Source organism: Coregonus lavaretus (assembly GCF_964263955.1).
Source record: "Coregonus lavaretus genome assembly, chromosome: 3".
NCBI lineage: Eukaryota > Metazoa > Chordata > Actinopteri > Salmoniformes > Salmonidae > Coregonus > Coregonus lavaretus.
The window spans coordinates 37,651,810-37,675,063 of NC_139990.1; the positions used below are offsets into that span (position 1 = coordinate 37,651,810).

Genomic DNA, 23,254 nt, shown 5'->3' on the forward strand with positions numbered 1-23,254 from the left:
TCTGTCAGAGTGACCATCGGGTTCTTGGTCACCTCCCTGACCAAGGCCCTTCTCCCCCAATTGCTCAGTTTGTCAGGCCAGCTCTAGGAAGAGTCTTGGTGGTTCCAAACTTCTCCCATTTAAGAATGATGGAGGCCACTGTGTTCTTGGGGACCTTCAATGCTGCAGAAATGTTTTGTTACCCTTCCCCAGATCTGTGCCTCGACACAATCCTGTCTCGGAGCTCTACGGACAATTCCTTCGATCTCATGGCTTGGTTTTTGCTCTGACATGCACTGTCAACTGTGGGACCATATACAGTTGAAGTCGGAAGTTTACATACACTTAGGTTGGAGTCATTAAAATTCGTTCCTCAACCACTACACAAACTTCTTGTTAACAAATTATAGTTTTGGCAAGTCGGTTAGGACATCTACTTTATGCATGACACAAGTAATTTTTCCAGCAATTGTTTACATACAGATTATTTCACTTATAATTCACTGTATCACAATTCCAGTGGGTCAGAAGTTTAAATACACTAAGTTGACTGTGCCTTTAAACAGCTTGGAAAATTCCAGAAAATGATGTTATGGCTTTAGAAGCTTCTGATTGGCTAATTGACATCATTTGAGTCAATTGGAGGTGTACCTGTGGATGTATTTCAAGGCCTACCTTCAAACTCAGTGCCTCTTTGCTTGACATCATGGGAAAATCAAAGGAAATCAGCCAAGACCTCCGAAAAAAAATGTGTAGACATCCACAAGTCTGGTTCAACCTTGGGAGCAATTTCCAAACGCCTTAAGGTACCACAATAATCTGTACAAACAATAGTACGCAAGTATAAACACCATGGGACCACGCAGCCGTCATACCGCTCAGGAAGGAGACGCGTTCTGTCTCCTAGAGATGAACGTACTTTGGTGCGAAAAGTGCAAATCAATCCCAGAACAATAGCAAAGGACCTTGTGAAGATGCTGGAGGAAACAGGTACAAAAATATCTATATCCACAATAAAACGAGTCTTATATCGACATAACCTGAAAGGCCGCTCAGCAAGGAAGAAGCCACTGCTCCAAAACCTCCATAAAAAAGACAGACTATGGTTTGCAACTGCACATGGGGACAAAGACTGTACTTTTTGGAGAAATGTCCTCTGGTCTGATGAAACAAAAATAGAACTGTTTGGCCATAATGACCATCGTTATGTTTGGAGGAAAAAGAGGAAGGCTTGCAAGCCGAAGAACACCATCCCAACCGTGAAGCACGGGGGTGGTAGCATCATGCTGTGGGGGGGACTGGTGCACTTCACAAAATAGATGGCATCATGAGGAAGGAAAATTATGTGGATATATTGAAGCAACATCTCAAGACATCAGTCAGGAAGTTAAAGCTTGGTCGCAAATGGGTCTTCCAAATGGACAATGACCCCAAGCATACTTCCAAAGTTGTGGCAAAATGGCTTAAGGACAACGAAGTCAAGGTATTGGAGTGGCCATCACAAAGCCCTGACCTCAATCCTATAGAAAATGTGTGGGCAGAACTGAAAAAGCGTGTGCGAGCAAGGAGGCCTACAAACCTGACTCAGTTACACCAGCTCTGTCAGGAAGAATGGGCCAAAATTGACCCAACTAATTGTGGGAAGCTTGTGGAAGGCTACCCGAAACGTTTGACCCAAGTTAAACAATTTAAAGGCAATGCTACCAAATAATAATTGAGTGTATGTAAACTTCTGACCCACTGGAAATGTGATGGAAAGAAATAAAAGCTGAAATAAATCACTCTCTCTACTATTATTCTGACATTTCATATACTTAAAATAAAGTGGTGATCCTAACTGACCTAAAACAGGACATTTTTACTAGGATTAAATGTCAGGAATTGTGAAAAACTGAATTTAAATGTATTTGGCTAAGGTGTATGTAAACATTTCCAAATCATGTCCAATCAATTGAACTTACCACAGGTGGACTCCAATCAAGTTGTAGAAACATCTCAGGGATGATCAATGGAAACAGGATGCACCGGAGCTCAATTTCGAGTCTCATAGCAAAGGGTCTGAATACTTATGTAAATCATGTATCTGTTTTTTTATTTTTAATACATTTACAAAAATGTCTAAAAACGTGTTTTCGCTTTGTCATTATGGGTTATTGTGTGTAGATTGATGAGGGGGAAAAAAATATTTAATCAATTTTAGAATAAGGCTGTAACGTAACAAAATGTGGAAAAAGTGAAGGGGTCTGAATACTTTCCGAATGCACTTTATATAAGGAATAGGGAAGCATTATGGGATGCATCCTCAGTCATATACTTCAGCCTCTATATGATCTCCTTCAGGATCATTCTGGTGTTTCCTCTATTCCCATAGAATTAAACCTTGTCTATAATACAACACGAGAGGGACATTATAGCAAGTGAGAGACCTGAGCTTTGTCCTTAAGGCTTTGATAAGTGACATTCCTTACATGGTTGTAAAGGAAATTTAGCTCAGTGATAAAAATTGAGTGGGACCAGCGTATCTGATCAAATGAAGCGGGATTCCCTAAAGTACAGAATAATAATAGCATCATTCAAATGTCTTTACTATCACACGTCAGTTCAGCTCTGAACAGTTTAGCAGTCCCCTATTCATATAGGATTCTCTCAGTCCCCTATTCATATAGGATTCTCTCAGTCCCCTATTCATATAGGATTCTCCCAGTCCCCTATTCATATAGGCTTCTCCCAGTCCCCTATTCATATAGGCTTCTCCCAGTCCCCTATTCATATAGGATTCTCCCAGTCCCCTATTCATATAGGCTTCTCCCAGTCCCCTATTCATATAGGCTTCTCCCAGTCCCCTATTCATATAGGCTTCTCCCAGTCCCCTATTCATATAGGATTCTCCCAGTCCCCTATTCATATAGGCTTCTCCCAGTCCCCTATTCATATAGGCTTCTCCCAGTCCCCTATTCATATAGGCTTCTCCCAGTCCCCTATTCATATAGGCTTCTCCCAGTCCCCTATTCATATAGGCTTCTCCCAGTCCCCTATTCATATAGGCTTCTCCCAGTCCCCTATTCATATAGGCTTCTCTCAGTCCCCTATTCACATGTCAGTTCAGCTCTGAACAGTTTAGCTGTGTGTGTGTGTGTGTGTGTGTGTGTGTGTGTGTGTGTGTGTGTGTGTGTGTGTGTGTGTGTGTGTGTGTGTGTGTGTGTGTGTGTGTGTGTGTGTAGTCCATACCATGTGCTCTGAGCAGAGCCTCAGCAGTAAAGAGAGGGGCCTGCAGCATGTCTGCTGTCTCCACTATCAGCATGTCCTTCAGACGACGCAGCTCCTGAGGCCTCAGGCCCTCGTATAGCTGGAGGGAGAGAGAGACAGAGAGAGGGAGAGAGAGAGAGAGAGTGAGAGTGAGAGAGGGAGCGAGAGAGAGCGTGAGAGAGCGAGAGAGCGAGAGAGCGAGAGAGAGAGAGAGAACGAGAGAGAGAGAACAGGGCAGTCACATGCATGGGACTATAACCGTGATAATGTTTCTGTAGTGTGGCCAATAGCCCAGCTGACGGTTCCGCCTCGCTGTTCAAGTGGTCAGCGCATTCCTACAACAACACTGGACTGTATTCAAAGACAGTCCCCAGTATTGCAAAATACCTTTTGCTATGTTGCACTGGAGATGACCTTGGTTGGGTCTGAATTCCTCTGTGTTCCAGAGCAGCATACTCTGCCTCTATGTCCCCTGAGGCCAGACTGAAGACATGGTGGGGTAACTACACAACAGTATCTCTCTACAGTAGGGATATCTAGTATCTGGCCTACATCTCTGTGTTCCAGATCAGCGTACTCTGCCTCTATGTCCCCTGAGGCCAGACTGAAGACATGGTGGGGTAACTACACAACAGTATCTCTCTACAGTAGGGATATCTAGTATCTGGCCTACATCTCTGTGTTCCAGATCAGCGTACTCTGTCTCTATGTCCCCTGAGGCCAGACTGAAGACATGGTGGGGTAACTACACAACAGTATCTCTCTACAGTAGGGATATCTAGTATCTGGCCTACATCTCTGTGTTCCAGAGCAGCGTACTCTGCCTCTATGTCCCCTGAGGCCAGACTGAAGACATGGTGGGGTAACTACACAACAGTATCTCTCTACAGTAGGGATATCTAGTATCTAGCCTACATCTCTGTGTTCCAGATCAGCGTACTCTGCCTCTATGTCCCCTGAGGCCAGACTGAAGACATGGTGGGGTAACTACACTACAGTATCTCTCTACAGTAGGGATATCTAGTATCTAGCCTACCTCTCTGTGATCCAGAGCAGCGTACTCTGCCTCTATGCCCTCTGGGGCCAGGCTGAAGACCATCTGAGACTCCAGGCTGAGGGCCAGCTCCTGGTGGTGCTGCTTCTCTGCACAGTCACACGGCGTCTCACGGTCCTCATTCTCTGCAAACAGGTCCGCTTCCCTCTTCACTAGAATCTAGAAGAGGACAGAGAGAGGAGAGACATGGCATTCATTGGAAAGAGAGAATAGTCAAACAGGTGGGTTTCTCTTCACTAGGATCTAGAGGCAGAGGAGAGTCACTGTTCACAGGTAACTGCCAAAATAAAGGAAACACCAACATAAAGTGTCTTAATAGAGCGTTGGGCCACCACGAGCCAGAACAGCTTCATATGAGCCTTGGCATAGATTCTACAAGTGTCTGGAACTCTATTGGAGGGATGCGACACCATTCTTCCACGAGAAATTCCATAATTTGGTGTTTTGTTGATGGTGGTGGAAAACACTGTCTCAGGCGCCACTCCAGAATCTCACAATTGGGTTGAGATCTGGTGACAGACGGCCATGGCATATGGTTTACATCGTATTCATGCTCATCAAACCATTCAATGATCACACATGTCCTGTGGATGGGGGCATTGTCATCCTATGGGGGGATAGCCATGGTAGTCAAAATAATGGCCTGCCCAGCATTTTTATACATGACCCTAAGCATGATGGGATGTTAATAGCTTAATTAACTCAGGAACCACACCTGTGTGGAAGCACCTGCTTTCAATACACTTTGTATCCCTCATTTAGTGTTTCATTAATTTTGGCAGTTACCTGTACAGTGGGGGAAAAAAGTATTTAGTCAGCCACCAATTGTGCAAGTTCTCCCACTTAAAAAGATGAGAGAGGCCTGTAATTTTCATCACAGGTACACGTGAACTATGACAGACAAAATGAGAAAAAAAAATCCAGAAAATCACATTGTAGGATTTTTTATGAATTTATTTGCAAATTATGGTGGAAAATAAGTATTTGGTCAATAACAAAAGTTTCTCAATACTTTGTTATATACCCTTTGTTGGCAATGACACAGGTCAAACGTTTTCTGTAAGTCTTCACAAGGTTTTCAAACACTGTTGCTGGTATTTTGGCCCATTCCTCCATGCAGATCTCCTCTAGAGCAGTGATGTTTTGGGGCTGTCGCTGGGCAACACAGACTTTCAACTCCCTCCAAAGATTTTCTATGGGGTTGAGATCTGGAGACTGGCTAGGCCACTCCAGGACCTTGAAATGCTTCTTACGAAGCCACTCCTTCGTTGCCCGGGCGGTGTGTTTGGGATCATTGTCATGCTGAAAGACCCAGCCACGTTTCATCTTCAATGCCCTTGCTGATGGAAGGAGGTTTTCACTCAAAATCTCACGATACATGGCCCCATTCATTCTTTCCTTTACACGGATCAGTCGTCCTGGTCCCTTTGCAGAAAAACAGCCCCAAAGCATGATGTTTCCACCCCCATGATTCACAGTAGGTATGGTGTTCTTCGGATGCAACTCAGCATTCTTTGTCCTCCAAACACGACGAGTTGAGTTTTTACCAAAAAGTTATATTTTGATTTCATCTGACCATATGACATTCTCCCAATCCTCTTCTGGATCATCCAAATGCACTCTAGCAAACTTCAGACGGGCCTGGACATGTACTGGCTTAAGCAGGGGGACACGTCTGGCACTGCAGGATTTGAGTCCCTGGCGGCGTAGTGTGTTACTGATGGTAGGCTTTGTTACTTTGGTCCCAGCTCTCTGCAGGTCATTCACTAGGTCCCCCCGTGTGGTTCTGGGATTTTTGCTCACCGTTCTTGTGATCATTTTGACCCCACGGGGTGAGATCTTGCGTGGAGCCCCAGATCGAGGGAGATTATCAGTGGTCTTGTATGTCTTCCATTGCCTAATAATTGCTCCCAAAGTTGATTTCTTCAAACCAAGCTGCTTACCTATTGCAGATTCAGTATTCCCAGCCTGGTGCAGGTCTACAATTTTGTTTCTGGTGTCCTTTGACAGCTCTTTGGTCTTGGCCATAGTGGAGTTTGGAGTGTGACTGTTTGAGGTTGTGGACAGGTGTCTTTTATACTGATAAGTTCAAACAGGTGCCATTAATACAGGTAACGAGTGGAGGACAGAGGAGCCTCTTAAAGAAGAAGTTACAGGTCTGTGAGAGCCAGAAATCTTGCTTGTTTGTAGGTGACCAAATACATATTTTCCGCCATAATTTGCAAATAAATTCATTAAAAATCCTACAATGTGATTTTCTGGAGAAAGAAAATCTCAATTTGTCTGTCATAGTTGACGTGTACCTATGATGAAAATTACAGGCCTCTCTCATCTTTTTAAGTGGGAGAACTTGCACAATTGGTGGCTGACTAAATACTTTTTTTCCCCACTGTATATGGGATGTTCGAAGATAATCGACAAGACAGATTTTCCTTGTTGTGAAATCAGATCTACAGAAGTGCCTAGGGCAGGGCTCTCCAACCCTGTTTCTGGAGAGCTACCATCCTATAGGTTCACTCCAACCCTGTTCCTGGAAAGCTACCATCCTATAGATTCACTCCAACCCTGTTCCTGGAGAGATACCGTCCTATAGGTTTAACTCCAACCCTGTTCCTGGAGAGCTACCGTCCTATAGGTTCACTCCAACCCTGTTCCTGGAGAGCTACCGTCCTGTAGGTTCACTCCAACCCTGTTTCTGGAGAGTTACCGTCCTATAGGTTCCCTGCAACCCTGTTCCTGGAGAGCTACCGTCCTATAGGTTCACTCCAACCCTGTTCCTGGAGAGCTACCATCCTATAGGTTCACTCCAACCCTGTTCCTGGAGAGCTACCATCATATAGGTTCACTCCAACCCTGTTTCTGGAGAGCTACCATCCTATAGGTTCCCTGCAACCCTGTTCCTGGAGAGCTACCGTCCTATAGGTTCACTCCAACCCTGTTCCTGGAGAGCTACCATCATATAGGTTCATTCCAACCCTGTTCCTGGAGCTACCATCCTATAGATTCACTCCAACCCTGTTCCTGGAGAGCTACCGTCCTGTAGGTTCACTCCAACCCTGTTTCTGGAGAGCTACCATCCTATAGGTTCCCTGCAACCATGTTCCTGGAGAGCTACCGTCCTATAGGTTCACTCCAACCCTGTTCCTGGAGAGCTACCATCATATAGGTTCACTCCAACCCTGTTCCTGGAGCTACCATCCTATAGGTTCACTCCAACCCTGTTCCTGGAGAGATACCGTCCTATAGGTTTAACTCCAAACCTGTTCCTGGAGAGCTACCGTCCTATAGGTTCACTCCAACCCTGTTCCTGGAGAGCTACCGTCCTGTAGGTTCACTCCAACCCTGTTTCTGGAGAGTTACCGTCCTATAGGTTCCCTGCAACCCTGTTCCTGGAGAGCTACCGTCCTATAGGTTCACTCCAACCCTGTTCCTGGAGAGCTACCATCCTATAGGTTCCCTGCAACCCTGTTCCTGGAGAGCTACCGTCCTATAGGTTCACTCCAACCCTGTTCCTGGAGAGCTACCATCATATAGGTTCACTCCAACCCTGTTCCTGGAGCTACCATCCTATAGGTTCACTCCAACCCTGTTACTGGAGAGATACCGTCCTATAGGTTTAACTCCAACCCTGTTCCTGGAGAGCTACCATCCTATAGGTTCACTCCAACCCTGTTTCTGGAGAGCTACCATCCTATAGGTTCCCTGCAACCCTGTTCCTGGAGAGCTACCGTCCTATAGGTTCACTCCAACCCTGTTCCTGGAGAGCTACCATCATATAGGTTCACTCCAACCCTGTTCCTGGAGCTACCATCCTATAGGTTCACTCCAACCCTGTTCCTGGAGAGATACCGTCCTATAGGTTCACTCCAACCCTGTTCCTGGAAAGCTACCATCTTATAGATTCACTCCAACCCTGTTCCTGGAGAGCTACTGTCCTGTAGGTTCACTCCAACCCTGTTTCTGGAGAGCTACCATCCTATAGGTTCCCTGCAACCCTGTTCCTGGAGAGCTACCGTCCTATAGGTTCACTCCAACCCTGTTCCTGGAGAGCTACCATCATATAGGTTCACTCCAACCCTGTTCCTGGAGCTACCATCCTATAGGTTCACTCCAACCCTGTTCCTGGAGAGATACCGTCCTATAGGTTTAACTCCAACCCTGTTCCTGGAGAGCTACCGTCCTATAGGTTCACTCCAACCCTGTTCCTGGAGAGCTACCGTCCTGTAGGTTCACTCCAACCCTGTTTCTGGAGAGCTACCGTCCTATAGGTTCCCTGCAACCCTGTTCCTGGAGAGCTACCGTCCTATAGGTTCACTCCAACCCTGTTCCTGGAGAGCTACCATCCTATAGGTTCACTCCAACCCTGTTCCTGGAGCTACCATCCTATAGGTTCACTCCAACCCTGTTCCTGGAGAGATACCGTCCTATAGGTTTAACTCCAACCCTGTTCCTGGAGAGCTACCATCCTATAGGTTCACTCCAACCCTGTTCCTGGAGCTACCATCCTATAGGTTCACTCCAACCCTGTTCCTGGAGAGATACCGTCCTATAGGTTCACTCCAACCCTGTTCCTGGAGAGCTACCATCATATAGGTTCACTCCAACCCTGTTCCTGGAGCTACCATCCTATAGGTTCACTCCAACCCTGTTCCTGGAGAGATACCGTCCTATAGGTTTAACTCCAACCCTGTTCCTGGAGAGCTACCATCCTATAGGTTCACTCCAACCCTGTTTCTGGAGAGCTACCATCCTATAGGTTCCCTGCAACCCTGTTCCTGGAGAGCTACCGTCCTATAGGTTCACTCCAACCCTGTTCCTGGAGAGCTACCATCATATAGGTTCACTCCAACCCTGTTCCTGGAGCTACCATCCTATAGGTTCACTCCAACCCTGTTCCTGGAGAGATACCGTCCTATAGGTTTAACTCCAACCCTGTTCCTGGAGAGCTACCGTCCTATAGGTTCACTCCAACCCTGTTCCTGGAGAGCTACCGTCCTGTAGGTTCACTCCAACCCTGTTTCTGGAGAGTTACCGTCCTATAGGTTCCCTGCAACCCTGTTCCTGGAGAGCTACCGTCCTATAGGTTCACTCCAACCCTGTTCCTGGAGAGCTACCATCCTATAGGTTCACTCCAACCCTGTTCCTGGAGAGCTACCATCATATAGGTTCACTCCAACCCTGTTTCTGCAGAGCTACCATCCTATAGGTTCCCTGCAACCCTGTTCCTGGAGAGCTACCGTCCTATAGGTTCACTCCAACCCTGTTCCTGGAGAGCTACCATCATATAGGTTCACTCCAACCCTGTTCCTGGAGCTACCATCCTATAGGTTCACTCCAACCCTGTTCCTGGAGAGATACCGTCCTATAGGTTCACTCCAACCCTGTTCCTGGAAAGCTACCATCCTATAGATTCACTCCAACCCTGTTCCTGGAGAGCTACTGTCCTGTAGGTTCACTCCAACCCTGTTTCTGGAGAGCTACCATCCTATAGGTTCCCTGCAACCCTGTTCCTGGAGAGCTACCGTCCTATAGGTTCACTCCAACCCTGTTCCTGGAGAGCTACCATCATATAGGTTCACTCCAACCCTGTTCCTGGAGCTACCATCCTATAGGTTCACTCCAACCCTGTTCCTGGAGAGATACCGTCCTATAGGTTTAACTCCAACCCTGTTCCTGGAGAGCTACCGTCCTATAGGTTCACTCCAACCCTGTTCCTGGAGAGCTACCGTCCTGTAGGTTCACTCCAACCCTGTTTCTGGAGAGCTACCGTCCTATAGGTTCCCTGCAACCCTGTTCCTGGAGAGCTACCGTCCTATAGGTTCACTCCAACCCTGTTCCTGGAGAGCTACCATCCTATAGGTTCACTCCAACCCTGTTCCTGGAGCTACCATCCTATAGGTTCACTCCAACCCTGTTCCTGGAGAGATACCGTCCTATAGGTTTAACTCCAACCCTGTTCCTGGAGAGCTACCATCCTATAGTTTCACTCCAACCCTGTTCCTGGAGCTACCATCCTATAGGTTCACTCCAACCCTGTTCCTGGAGAGATACCGTCCTATAGGTTCACTCCAACCCTGTTCCTGGAGAGCTACCATCATATTGGTTCACTCCAACCCTGTTCCTGGAGCTACCATCCTATAGGTTCACTCCAACCCTGTTCCTGGAGAGATACCGTCCTATAGGTTTAACTCCAACCCTGTTCCTGGAGAGCTACCATCCTATAGGTTCACTCCAACCCTGTTTCTGGAGAGCTACCATCCTATAGGTTCCCTGCAACCCTGTTCCTGGAGAGCTACCGTCCTATAGGTTCACTCCAACCCTGTTCCTGGAGAGCTACCATCCTATAGGTTCACTCCAACCCTGTTCCTGGAAAGCTACCATCCTATAGATTCACTCCAACCCTGTTCCTGGAGAGATACCGTCCTGTAGGTTCACTCCAACCCTGTTTCTGGAGAGCTACCATCCTATAGGTTCCCTGCAACCCTGTTCCTGGAGAGCTACCGTCCTATAGGTTCACTCCAACCCTGTTCCTGGAGAGCTACCATCATATAGGTTCACTCCAACCCTGTTCCTGGAGCTACCATCCTATAGGTTCACTTCAACCCTGTTCCTGGAGAGATACCGTCCTATAGGTTTAAATCCAACCCTGTTCCTGGAGAGCTACCGTCCTATAGGTTCACTCCAACCCTGTTCCTGGAGAGCTACCATCCTATAGGTTCCCTGCAACCCTGTTCCTGGAGAGCTACCGTCCTATAGGTTTAAATCCAACCCTGTTCCTGGAGAGATACCGTCCTGTAGGTTCACTCCAACCCTGTTTCTGGAGAGCTACCATCCTATAGGTTCCCTGCAACCCTGTTCCTGGAGAGCTACCGTCCTATAGGTTCACTCCAACCCTGTTCCTGGAGAGCTACCATCATATAGGTTCACTCCAACCCTGTTCCTGGAGCTACCATCCTATAGGTTCACTTCAACCCTGTTCCTGGAGAGATACCGTCCTATAGGTTTAAATCCAACCCTGTTCCTGGAGAGATACCGTCCTATAGGTTTAACTCCAACCCTGTTCCTGGAGAGCTACCATCCTATAGGTTCACTCCAACCCTGTTCCTGGAGCTACCATCCTATAGGTTCACTCCAACCCTGTTCCTGGAGAGATACCGTCCTATAGGTTCACTCCAACCCTGTTCCTGGAGCTACCATCCTATAGGTTCACTCCAACCCTGTTCCTGGAGAGATACCGTCCTATAGGTTTAACTCCAACCCTGTTCCTGGAGAGCTACCATCCTATAGGTTCACTCCAACCGTTTCTGGAGAGCTACCATCCTATAGGTTCCCTGCAACCCTGTTCCTGGAGAGCTACCGTCCTATAGGTTCACTCCAACCCTGTTCCTGGAGAGCTACCATCCTATAGGTTCACTCCAACCCTGTTCCTGGAAAGCTACATCCTATAGATTCACTCCAACCCTGTTCCTGGAGAGATACCGTCCTGTAGGTTCACTCCAACCCTGTTTCTGGAGAGCTACCATCCTATAGGTTCCCTGCAACCCTGTTCCTGGAGAGCTACCGTCCTATAGGTTCACTCCAACCCTGTTCCTGGAGAGCTACCATCATATAGGTTCACTCCAACCCTGTTCCTGGAGCTACCATCCTATAGGTTCACTCCAACCCTGTTCCTGGAGAGATACCGTCCTATAGGTTTAACTCCAACCCTGTTCCTGGAGAGCTACCGTCCTATAGGTTCACTCCAACCCTGTTCCTGGAGAGCTACCGTCCTGTAGGTTCACTCCAACCCTGTTTCTGGAGAGCTACCGTCCTATAGGTTCCCTGCAACCCTGTTCCTGGAGAGCTACCGTCCTATAGGTTCACTCCAACCCTGTTCCTGGAGAGATACCGTCCTATAGGTTTAACTCCAACCCTGTTCCTGGAGAGCTACCATCCTATAGGTTCACTCCAACCCTGTTCCTGGAGCTACCATCCTATAGGTTCACTCCAACCCTGTTCCTGGAGAGATACCGTCCTATAGGTTCACTCCAACCCTGTTCCTGGAGAGCTACCGTCCTGTAGGTTCACTCCAACCCTGTTTCTGGAGAGCGACCATCCTATAGGTTCCCTGCAACCCTGTTCCTGGAGAGCTACCATCCTGTAGGTTTAACTCCAACCCTGTTCCTGGAGAGCTACCGTCCTATAGGTTCACTCCAACCCACACATGATTCTAATAATTAGCTGTTTTTTAAACTGAAATCAGGTTAGTTACAACTGGGGTTGGAGCGAAAACCTACAGGAGGGCAGTTCTCCTGGAACAGGGTTGGAGAGCCCTGGCCTAAGGGAAAGGGGCTTTAGGGAAGAAGTGCCTATGAGGTAGGGCTTATGGGAAGTGTCTAAAGGATTAGGGGTTCGCACCTCTACACACTTCTTCATCCCTGAGGCGGCTGCGTAGTGCAGCGATGTATTCTTCTTGTTATCAGTAGCGTTGACATCAGCGTTCTCATACTCTCCCTGGTCCAGCTTGGCTCCGGTCCATTTCAGGATGATCTGGAGACACTCGGCCCTCTTCATCTCGTCCAGCTCGGGCCGGGCCAGCCGCGGCTGCAGAGCCCCCTCCCCCATTAGGATCTGGGGGCCCATACAGAGGAGATGGAGGGACGTCTCATTGTGAGCGTTACGCTTGTTGGGGTTGCCGTCCTTACTGAAGAGAAACGACCTGGAAGGAGAGGAGAAGAGGAAGAAGGGACATGGTTTAGTTGGTACTAATAAGACCCTTTTGACATTTCACAGTCATCCTTAAAGGAATACTTCGGGATTTTGGCAATGGGGCCCCTATGTCTACTTGCTCAGATTCAGATGAACTCGTGAAAACCATTTTTATGTCTCTGCGTTCAGGTTGAAGGAAGTAGTGTTAGCAAAATTGATAACTAGCGTTTGCGCAATGACTTGAAGTCTATGGGAACAGCTAACATACTAGCTGTTCCTGTAGACTTCCAGTCAATGCACTAACGCTAGTTTGCATTGGCTCGCGAAACTACCTCTAACTTCCTTCATACTGGATGCAGTGACATAAAAATGGTCTCTACGAGTTCATCACACTCTGGGGAAACCCCGAACTATCCCTTTAAGTACTAGTACTTAGTGAGTACATCAGACTATTTTACTGTAGTGAAGTAATATTTGATATGTGTATATACAGTATACTATTTATACCTCACATGAGACTCGAAATAAGACTAAGCAATTAGCCTATTAAAATGTTTATGACACCATAAAGATAATTAGCAATATGCAAGAACACTATTGAGTTACAGTAGTAGGCAATGAAGAAATGTCTGAATGGAATTCTAAATACAAGTGTATTTAATTACTTTGTCAAATTAATGGATTCACATTCAAGGCATAAAGCTTAAGTTACAAAGCATTAACAAGCATTACAAGACATTATTATAAGCATGGTCAGAGAGAGAGAGAGAGAGAGAGAGAGAGAGAGACAAAGAAACCATGGCTTGAGTCATGGACCATAGTTCATGGGAGAGAGAACGAAAGAATGTACCGTATTTTCCGCACTATAAGGCGCACCGGATTATAAGGCGCACCTTCAATGACTGGCTTATTTTAGAACTGTTTTCATATATAGGGCGCACCGGATTATAAGGCGCATAGAATAGAAGATAGTCAAACGATTGACTGGGGTTGCGTTATGCATCCACTAGATGGAGCTGTGCTAAAGGGAATGTCAACAAAACAGTCAGATAAAGTCAAACTTTATTAACATTTACATTTTACATTTTAGTCATTTAGCAGACGCTCTTATCCAGAGCGACTTACAGTTAGTGCATACATTATTTTTTATACCCCCCGTGGGAATTGAACCCACAGCCCTGGTGTTGCAAACACCATGCTCTACCAACTGAGCTACATCCCTGCCGGCCATTCCCTCCCCTACCCTGGACGACGCTGGGCCAATTGTGCGCCGCCCCATGGGTCTCCCGGTCGCGGCCAGCTACGACAGAGCCTGGATTAAGCGTTCTGACAACTCCGTTCACTCCCATGGTAACGTTGTTCAAACGTTAATGTGCATATTAACAATATCTCCCAGCCTTGCTCACTCTTCATAATTGCTAAATTGCACCATATATACAGTGCCTTCAGAAAGTATTCACACCCCTTGACTTTTTCCACATTTTGTTGTGTTAACTGAGATTTTTTGTCACTGGCCTGCACACAATACCCCATAATGTCGAAGTGGAATTTTTGAAATTAATTAAAAATGAAAAGCTGAAATGTCTCGAGTAAATAAGTATTCAACCCCTTTGTTATTGCCAGCCTAAATAAGCTCAGGAGTAAAACTTTGCTTAACAAGTCCCACAATAAGTTGCAATTTCAAGCACAGATTCAACCACAAAGACCAGGGAGCTTTTCCATTGCCTCGCAAAGAAAGGTACCTACTGGTACAGTAGATGGGTAAAAAAAAAAAAGCAGATATTGAATATACCTTTGAGCATGGTGAAGTTATTAATTACACTTTGGATGGTGTATCAATAAACCCAGTCACTACAAAGATACAGGCATTCTTCCTAACTCAGCTGCCGGAGAGGAAGGAAACCGCTCAGGGATTTCACCATGAGCCCCATGGTGACTTTAAAACATTTTACATTTACATTTTAGTCATTTAGCAGACGCTCTTATCCAGAGCGACTTACAGTTAGTGCATACATTATTTTTTATACCCCCCGTGGGAAACGAACCAAACGTTGCAAACGCCATGCTCTACCAACTGAGCTACATCCCTGCCAGCCATTCCCTCCCCTACCCTGGACAACGCTGTGCCAATTGTGCGCCACCCCATGGGTCTCCCGGTCGCGGCCGGCTACGACAGAGCCTGGATTCGAACCAGGATATCTAGTGACACAGCTAGCACTGTGATGCAGTGCTTTAGACCACTGCGCCACTCGGGAGTCCCGAGTTACAGTTACAGAGTTTAATGGCTGTGATAGGAGAAAACTGAGGATAAATCAACAACATTGTAGTTACTCCACAATACTAACCTTATTGACAGAGTGAAAAGAAGGAAGCCTGTACAGAATAAAAAATATTCAAAAACATGCATCCTGTTTGCAACAAGGCACTAAAGTAATACTGCAAAAATGTGGCAAAGCAATTAACTTTTTGTCCTGAATACAAAGTGTTATGTTTGGGGCAAGTCCAATACAACACATTATTGAGTACCACTCTCCATATTTTCAAGCACAGTGGTGGTTGCATAATTTTATGGGTATGCTTGTCATCGTTAAGGACTAAGGAGTTTTTCAGGATGAAAAAGAAACGCAATGGAGCTAATCACAGGCAAAATCCTAGAGGAAAACCTGGTTCACTCTGCTTTCCGCCAGACACAGAGATTAAATTCACCTTTCAGCAGGACAATAACCTAAAACACAAAGCCAAATCTACACTGGAGATTGCTTACCAAGAAGACAGTGAATGTTCCTGTGTGGCCGAGTTAGTTTTGACTTAAATCTATTTAAAAGTATATGGCAAGACCTGAAAATGGTTGTCTAGCAAGGATCAACAACCAATTTTACAGAGTGTGAAGAATTTTGAAAAAGAATAATGGGCAAATGTTGCACAATCCAGGTGTGGAAAGCTCTTAGAGACAGAAATACTCACAGCTGTAATCTCTGCCAAAGGGTGCTTCTACAAAGTATTGACTCAGGGGTGTGAATAAATTTGATATTTAAGTTTTCATTTTCAATAAATTTTCAAAAACATGTTTTCACTGTCATGATGGGTATTTCTATTGAATCCATTTTGAATTCAGGCTGTAACAACAAAATGTGGAATAAGTCCAGGGGCATGAATACTTTCTGAAGGCACTGTACACATTCAGTCAATAAAAAAAACAAGTGCCGTTTAAGATTGACTTATTGAAACCATAATATCAACTAGTTACATTATATTGTGGAACACAATCTTCAAAAAGGTAGTAACCTCAGCAGTGGTGCTTGCTTGTAGAAGCCTACGGCTTTGCAATGGCATTACCTTGTTTGAAACAGGGCTAAATTTGAAAAGTTGAAATAAAAACAATTTCAGGGTTCCAAACCTTTTCGATATATAGGACGTTCAATTTTGTTTATTCTGCCTGTTCTGGAATTTTCTAAATGGACTATTCCACGTTGAACACTGCATGGTGATGAATTACGGCCACAACATCTGTTTGGTGAGTAAGGCTTAATGATTCTGATGAAAATTCGCTCTGTATTTATCAAAATAAGGTTTTTGCATATTTTCAGTGTAGAACCTTTCTATGTTTAGGGGGGTTATAGCCTAGCCCTAGGCTAACTAACCTGTGTATGTTAAGGGGGTTATAGCCTAGCACTAGGCTAACTAACCTGTCTATGTTAAGGGGGTTATATCCTAGCCCTAGGCTAACTAACCTGTCTATGTTAAGGGGGTTATAGCCTAGCCCTAGGCTAAATAACCTGTCTATGTTAAGGGGGTTATAGCCTAGCCCTAGGCTAACTAACCTGTCTATGTTAAGGTGGTTATAGCCTAGCCCTAGGCTAACTAACCTGTGTATGTTAAGGGGGTTATAGCCTAGCCCTAGGCTAACCAATTCTAAATGGCACTAGCAGTTCGCAAGGTAGCCTAAGCGGATAACAGACTGAAAGCAATTATTCCAAAACTGCAGCTCGTTGTTGGAACACATATTGCCCTACTTCAATCAACCAGTCCATTTTGAATTTGTGATAAAACTGTCGTCATTTGGCAAGAAATGTAGCTTGTGTATACAATCAGTTAGATACGTTTTTAATAGGCATTTATTTCTGTAGGACTAACGGGAGCTTGTGTGCGCACTCAGGACGTGTGTGTAGAGGGAGCGGATGGAACGCAACTGAGTGAGTGAGACAGAGTGGAAAGGGAATTTAGGGAGAAGAACTGCGTGATGCTTGGCTTGGTTTCTTTTTTGTTGTGCCCCGCAAATGCACATGTAGGCCTATGGAGCACAAGAGTCAAAGCAAATTAACGTTGTCTTCAAGCAAACAGAGGGGTAATGATGCCTTCATAGAATTGGCAGGAATGGCCAGCAGAGCAGTAGTCTGGTGGGAACAGTTTCCAGACACGATGGTTGGTTGTTCTCTACACTAATGGTTAGCCCAGGGGCTACTGTCAACTCCGCTGTTGTTACGATGAAAAACAGTCTTATCTGACTTTAACAGTTTGACTCATTTATCCTCTCTGTGGTCTAGAACACCACATGTCCACAGCCAAACCAACCACAAGGTTACAAAGGACCACGGCCACTTGTACTGATGGCCAACAATTGATTACCAATAACAGCATAGAATAGATTTCCCTCTGAGCGTGTGATGAACTCAAGAGTACTGAAGCAGGAGTACACAGCTACTCTGACAGGTCCAGACAATAACACCAAGTCTGTATATGTAGGCCCCTGGTCAAAAGCAGTGCACTACATAGGGGATAGGAAGCCATTTGAGACACATCCTAAGTAAATGACAGTATGATGAAGAAGCAGGAAAAATGGTGTCTCCGGTCAATGTAGTTCCCTGCAAGTTGCCCTAGAGAAATACACACACAGACTATCATGCCCAATTAAACCTTCATAGAATGTATAGAGCTAAGTACTACCTTTATAGAAACTGGTGCCCTGCTATAGAACTACATCCTGTTGGAATCCTTCAGAAATTATTAGCGTGCTTCCTTCCTCCTTTGAAACGATCACATATCTGAACTGGCTGGGTTGGTAGAAGTAGTATGGTGGTAACTTCGCTTACACCCTGTCCAATTATTTATAGATCTGTGCTTAGCTCAATGCAACAAGGAAGGAAGGACGCATTTCTAAAGTATTGTAACAGGGCCCTAGTGTTAGAGACTAGTGCTAGTAGTGGAGCCCTGCAGTCCAGGTAGTCACTTCCTGTTTCAGTAGGATTTCTTCTGTTTGGTGCCTAATGAACACCACCCTGGCTTTATAGGAATTGGTGCCCTGCTATAGTAAGTATAGTGTTAGAGAGTGAAGGAGGCTTGTAGCTCAGTCTCAGGGTGTTTTGCATTCCTGTGTGTGTCTAACAGATGGTTCCTAGCAGGGGCAGATGGGGCAGAGCACACTGAGAAGGACCACAGAGACACACAACACTCTCCCCATCCTGGACACAGAGAGCAGGGGAGTAGCTGCTACCACATAGGCTACATACAGCTAAAAGGTAGTGGTGAATAACTCCACTTGAAAAGCCATTGAATATAAAGGGGAAGCCATCCCCATCAAGTCATCTTTAAACTAACTGCTCAATTCAATCACATTTTAAATAGCATGTTTGTCTGTCTGTGCTTCGTTTGTGTGCAACTCACTGACACCATTTTGCCCTTTGGGGATAATAGAAATCTACTGAATTTAATTTCCAAGTCATAACTGTAGCCTAAATACTACTTTGTCAACTGACTTGCTGTTGCTGGATAAATAAAGGTTAAACAAACGGTTAGATGAATAACCAGAGAGGATGTGAATAACCAGGGCCCCGTGTAGCTCAGTTGGTAGAGCATGGCGCTTGCAACGCCAGGGTTGTGGGTTTCATTCGCACGGGGGGCCAGTATGAAAAAAAAAAAAAAAAAAAATGTATGCACTCACTAACTGTAAGTCGCTCTGGATAAGAGCGTCTGCTAAATGACTAAAATGTAAATGTAATACATTGAATTAGCGGTGAAACCAAACAAGCTGTTTGTTGCCGGGTCCAGACGAAGACCTTCAGGTCAAAACGTAATGTTGCACAACAAAACTGTGGGAACACTCACCAGTGAGCATCCTGGGTATCTATGCTATAACCCAAGGATCATAAACTAGATTCAGCCGCCGGTCGTTTTTTTCTTGAGCGGATGTAATATTTGACGACATGGCCAAAGGTATGTGGACACCACTTCAAATTAGTGGATTCAGTTATTTCAGCCACACCCGTTGCTGACAGGTGTATAAAATCGAGCACACAGCCATGCAATCTCCATAGACAAACATTGGCTGTAGAATGGCCTTACTGAAGAGCTCAGTGACTTTCAACGTGGCACCATCATAGGATGCCACCTTTCAGTTCGTCAAATTTCTGCCCTGCTAGAGCTGCCCCGGTCAACTGTAAGTGCTGTTATTGCTAAGTGGAAACGTCTAGGAGCAACAATAGCTCAGCCGCAAAGTGGTAGGCCACACAAGCTCACAGATTGAGACCGCCGAGTGCTGAAGCGCGTAAAAATTGTCTGTCCTTGGTTGCAACACTCACTACCGGGTTCCAAACTGCCTTTGGAATCAACGTCAGCCTAGAACTGTTCGTTGGGAGCTTCATGAAATGGGTTTCCATGGCCAAGCAGCCGCACACAAGCCTAAGATCACCATGCGCAATGCCAAGCGTCGGCTGGAGTGGTGTAAAGCTCGCCGCCATTGGACTCTGGAGTATTGGAAATGTGTTCTCTGGAGTGATGAATCACGCTTCACCATCTGGCAGTCCGACTAATAATCTGGGTTTGGTGGATGCCAGGAGAACGCTACCTGCCCTAATGCATAGTGCCAACTGTAAAGTTTGGTGGAGGAGGAATAATGGTATTTTTCATGGTTCGGGCTAGGCCCCTTAGTTCCAGTGAAGGGAAATCTTAATGCTACAGCATACAATGACATTCTAAATTATTCTGTGCTTCCAACTTTGTGGCAACAGTTTGAAGAAGGCCCTTTCCTGTTTCAGCATGACAATGCCCCCCTGCACAAAGTGAGGTCCATACAGAAATGGTTTGTGAGATTGGTGTGGAAGAACTTGACTGACCTGCCAGAGCCCTGACCTCAACCCCATCGAACACCTTTGGCATGAATTGGAACACTGATTGCGAGCCAGGCCTAATCGCCCAACATCAGTGCCCGACCTCACTAATGCTTGTGGCTGAATGGAAGCAAGGCCCTGCAGCAATGTTCCAACATCTAGTCTTTTATATCTAACACCAACAACAACAAAAATATATTTATACACTACCAGTTAAAAGTTTTAGAACACCTACTCATCCAAGGGTTTTGCTTTATTTTTACTATTATCTACAATGTAGAATAATAGTGAAGACATCAAAACTATGAAATAACACATATCGAATCATGAAGTAACCAAAAAAGTGTTTTTTATTTTTGATTCTTCAAATAGCCACCCTTTGCCTTGATGACAGCTTTGCACACTCTTGGCATTCTCTCAACTAGCTTCACCTGGATTGCTTTTCCAACAGTCTTGAAGTAGTTCCCACATATGCTGAGCACTTGTTGGCTGCTTTTCCTTCACTCTGCAGTCCGACTCATCCCAAACCATCTCAATTGGGTTGAGGTCGGGGGATTGTGGAGGCCAGGTCATCTGATGCAGCACTCCATCGCTCTCCTTTTTGGTAAAATAGCCCTTACACAGCCTGGAGGTCTGTCTAGTTTGAGAAACAGATGCCTCACAGGTCCTCAACTGGCAGCTTCAAAATATTAAGATGGGCAGTCTGAGATATGGCTGAGAGTCGCCTCTTCACTGTTGACGTTGAGACTGGTGTTTTGTGGGTACTATTTAATGAAGCTGCCAGTTGAGGACCTGTGAGGCGTCTGTTTCTCAAACTAGACACTAATGTATTTGTCCTCTTGCTCAGTTGTGCACCGGGGCCTCCCACTCCTCTTTCTATTCTGGTTAGAGCCTGTTTGCGCTGTTCTGTGAAGGGAGTAGTACACAGCGTTGTATGAGATCTTCAGTTTCTTGGCAATTTCTCGCATGGAACAGCCTTCATTTCTCAGAACAAGAATAGACTGACGAGTTTCAGAATAAAGTTATTTGGTTCTGGCCATTTTGAGTCTGTAATCGCCATTTACAACATGAACAATGTCTACACTGTATTTCTGATCAATTTGATGTTATTTTAGTGGACAAAAAAATTGCTTTTCTTTCGAAAACAAGGACATTTCTAAGTGACCCCAAACTTTTGAACAGTAGTGTATATTATTTTATTTTTTTGCTCCGAAAACTTGGGGGGGCAAATAAAATCACGTGGGGAAACCTTGCTATAACCGAGGGACGTACGTTTATAGCTTCTTCGTCGTGGTCCTCTGTAGCTCAGCTGGTAGAGCACGGCGCTTGTAATGCCAAGGTAGTGGGTTCGATCCCCGGGACCACCCATACACAAAAGAATTTATGCACGCATGACTGTAAGTCGCTTTGGTTAAAAGCGTCTGCTAAATGGCATATTATTATATATATTATTAATATATATTTATTCAGGTTCTTTCCACAGTTTTCATATTTCTGGTTATTACACATTTAATTGACTCCCAATTTCAGATGACTTCATACAGTTAGATGGGCCAGAGGGTCAGATATTTGAAAGGGGCATGTATCCGTCATGTCCTCACCTGATGATTCGTGTCATGGCGTGCCTGGTGGCGTAGTGGAGAGGAGTGTTATGCTGGTAGGGTTCGCCATACGAGGTGTTGGGGTCCAGACTCTCTTTAAACTGGGGGCTACCCTCATACAGCTGATAGGCCAGACCCTCGTCACCATTGATCAGAGCCTTGCGGAACTTGGTGGCTGTGTTCCCCATCGCCACCTCAGATTCCAGCAGGAGCTTCAACCTGAAGGTGTTTGGTGATATTCAACCTGTCCAAGTGCAGAAGGACAGCATACTGGAGCTCCTAAGGAGAGCAGAGAGGATAGAGATGAAATTACAGCCAAAGAAATACAGCTAGTTCCATCAGACCATAACAATACATCATGCTCGCATTTAGGAGGGTGCAATGCATTGAATAACCTTTAGGAGGGTGCAATGCATTGAATAACATTTAGGAGGGTGCAATGCATTGAATAACATTTAGGAGGGTGCAATCCATTGAATAACATTTAGGAGGGTGCAATGCATTGAATAACATTTAGGAGGGTGCGATGCATTGAATTTCATTTAGGAGGGTGCAATGCATTGAATAACATTTAGGAGGGTGCAATGCATTGAATAACATTTAGGAGGGTACAATGTATTGAATATCATTTAGGAAGGTGCAATGCATTGAATAACATTCCTTTAATCTACATGATTCCTTTACTCAGAGAGGTACGTATGCTCTATGCTATATTTCTGTCTGAACATTCCACAACATTGTTCCCTACCGAACACAACCCAGATTTCAACAAGACATAACAACAGGATGTGTCATGCCAAACATAGCTAAAGACATTTTTCTGGTTAACCTAAGACTTTCAAATTTCAACTGTCATTCTGGTTTATCCTAGAATTCCTAACAATAAAAGCTTTTCAATTGACAACAAATATAAAATCATAGAATCCTACAAAACCACCCTACTTACCAACAATAAAACAGGAGAAGAGTAGCCTAACTGGGTAACTGCAAGTCCAAACCACAAAACCACTAACTGAGGGGAAGAGGCTGATTTCCACACAAGTCCCGTTTCCACGCATGCACCTTGTTGTCCTGCTAGGGCTAATGCTATTTTCTGACTGGCTCACCGTGCCAGCTCATCTCATGGGGAGAAAGAGAGAGAGACAAGACTTCCTCTAGTATCACCAGGGGCTTCCTGCTTCACTCTGCCAACTGTCCTCACTCTGAGATCAGGGCCCAGGCCCAAATTGAACCCTATTCCCTATGTAGTGCACTACTTTTAACCAGAGCCCTTTGGGTCCTGGTCAAAAGTAGCGCACTACATAGGGAATAGGGCGCCATTTGGGACTAACCATAAGACCCATTGTGGACTTGGACTCCACCGATGCCATATGTCCATGTGGGTACACAGGCACAGGGCAGTGGGGACGGACATGCTCCTACTACCATCCTGCTCTACTCACAATAGGGACATCTCTACAGTACCCAGACAGACTGTATGAGACAGTATCCAGACATAGACTGTATGAGACAGTACCCAGACATAGACTGTATGAGACAGTACCTAGACAGACTGTATGAGACAGTACCCAGACAGACTGTAT

General features: G+C 45.4%; 1 protein-coding gene across 1 annotated transcript in view; it reads right to left on the minus strand.

Annotated features, from left to right (window-relative positions):
• LOC311111937 (ankyrin repeat and IBR domain-containing protein 1-like) overlaps window positions 1-23,254 on the minus strand; it is a 69,880-nt gene that overhangs the window by 38,556 nt on the left and 8,070 nt on the right. Inside the window, 4 exon segments of the mRNA XM_084154866.1 lie at window positions 3,208-3,325; window positions 4,262-4,438; window positions 12,677-12,977; window positions 21,672-21,950. Of these exon segments, the coding sequence (XP_084010992.1) occupies window positions 3,208-3,325; window positions 4,262-4,438; window positions 12,677-12,977; window positions 21,672-21,859 (784 nt within the window). The 5' untranslated portion in view covers window positions 21,860-21,950.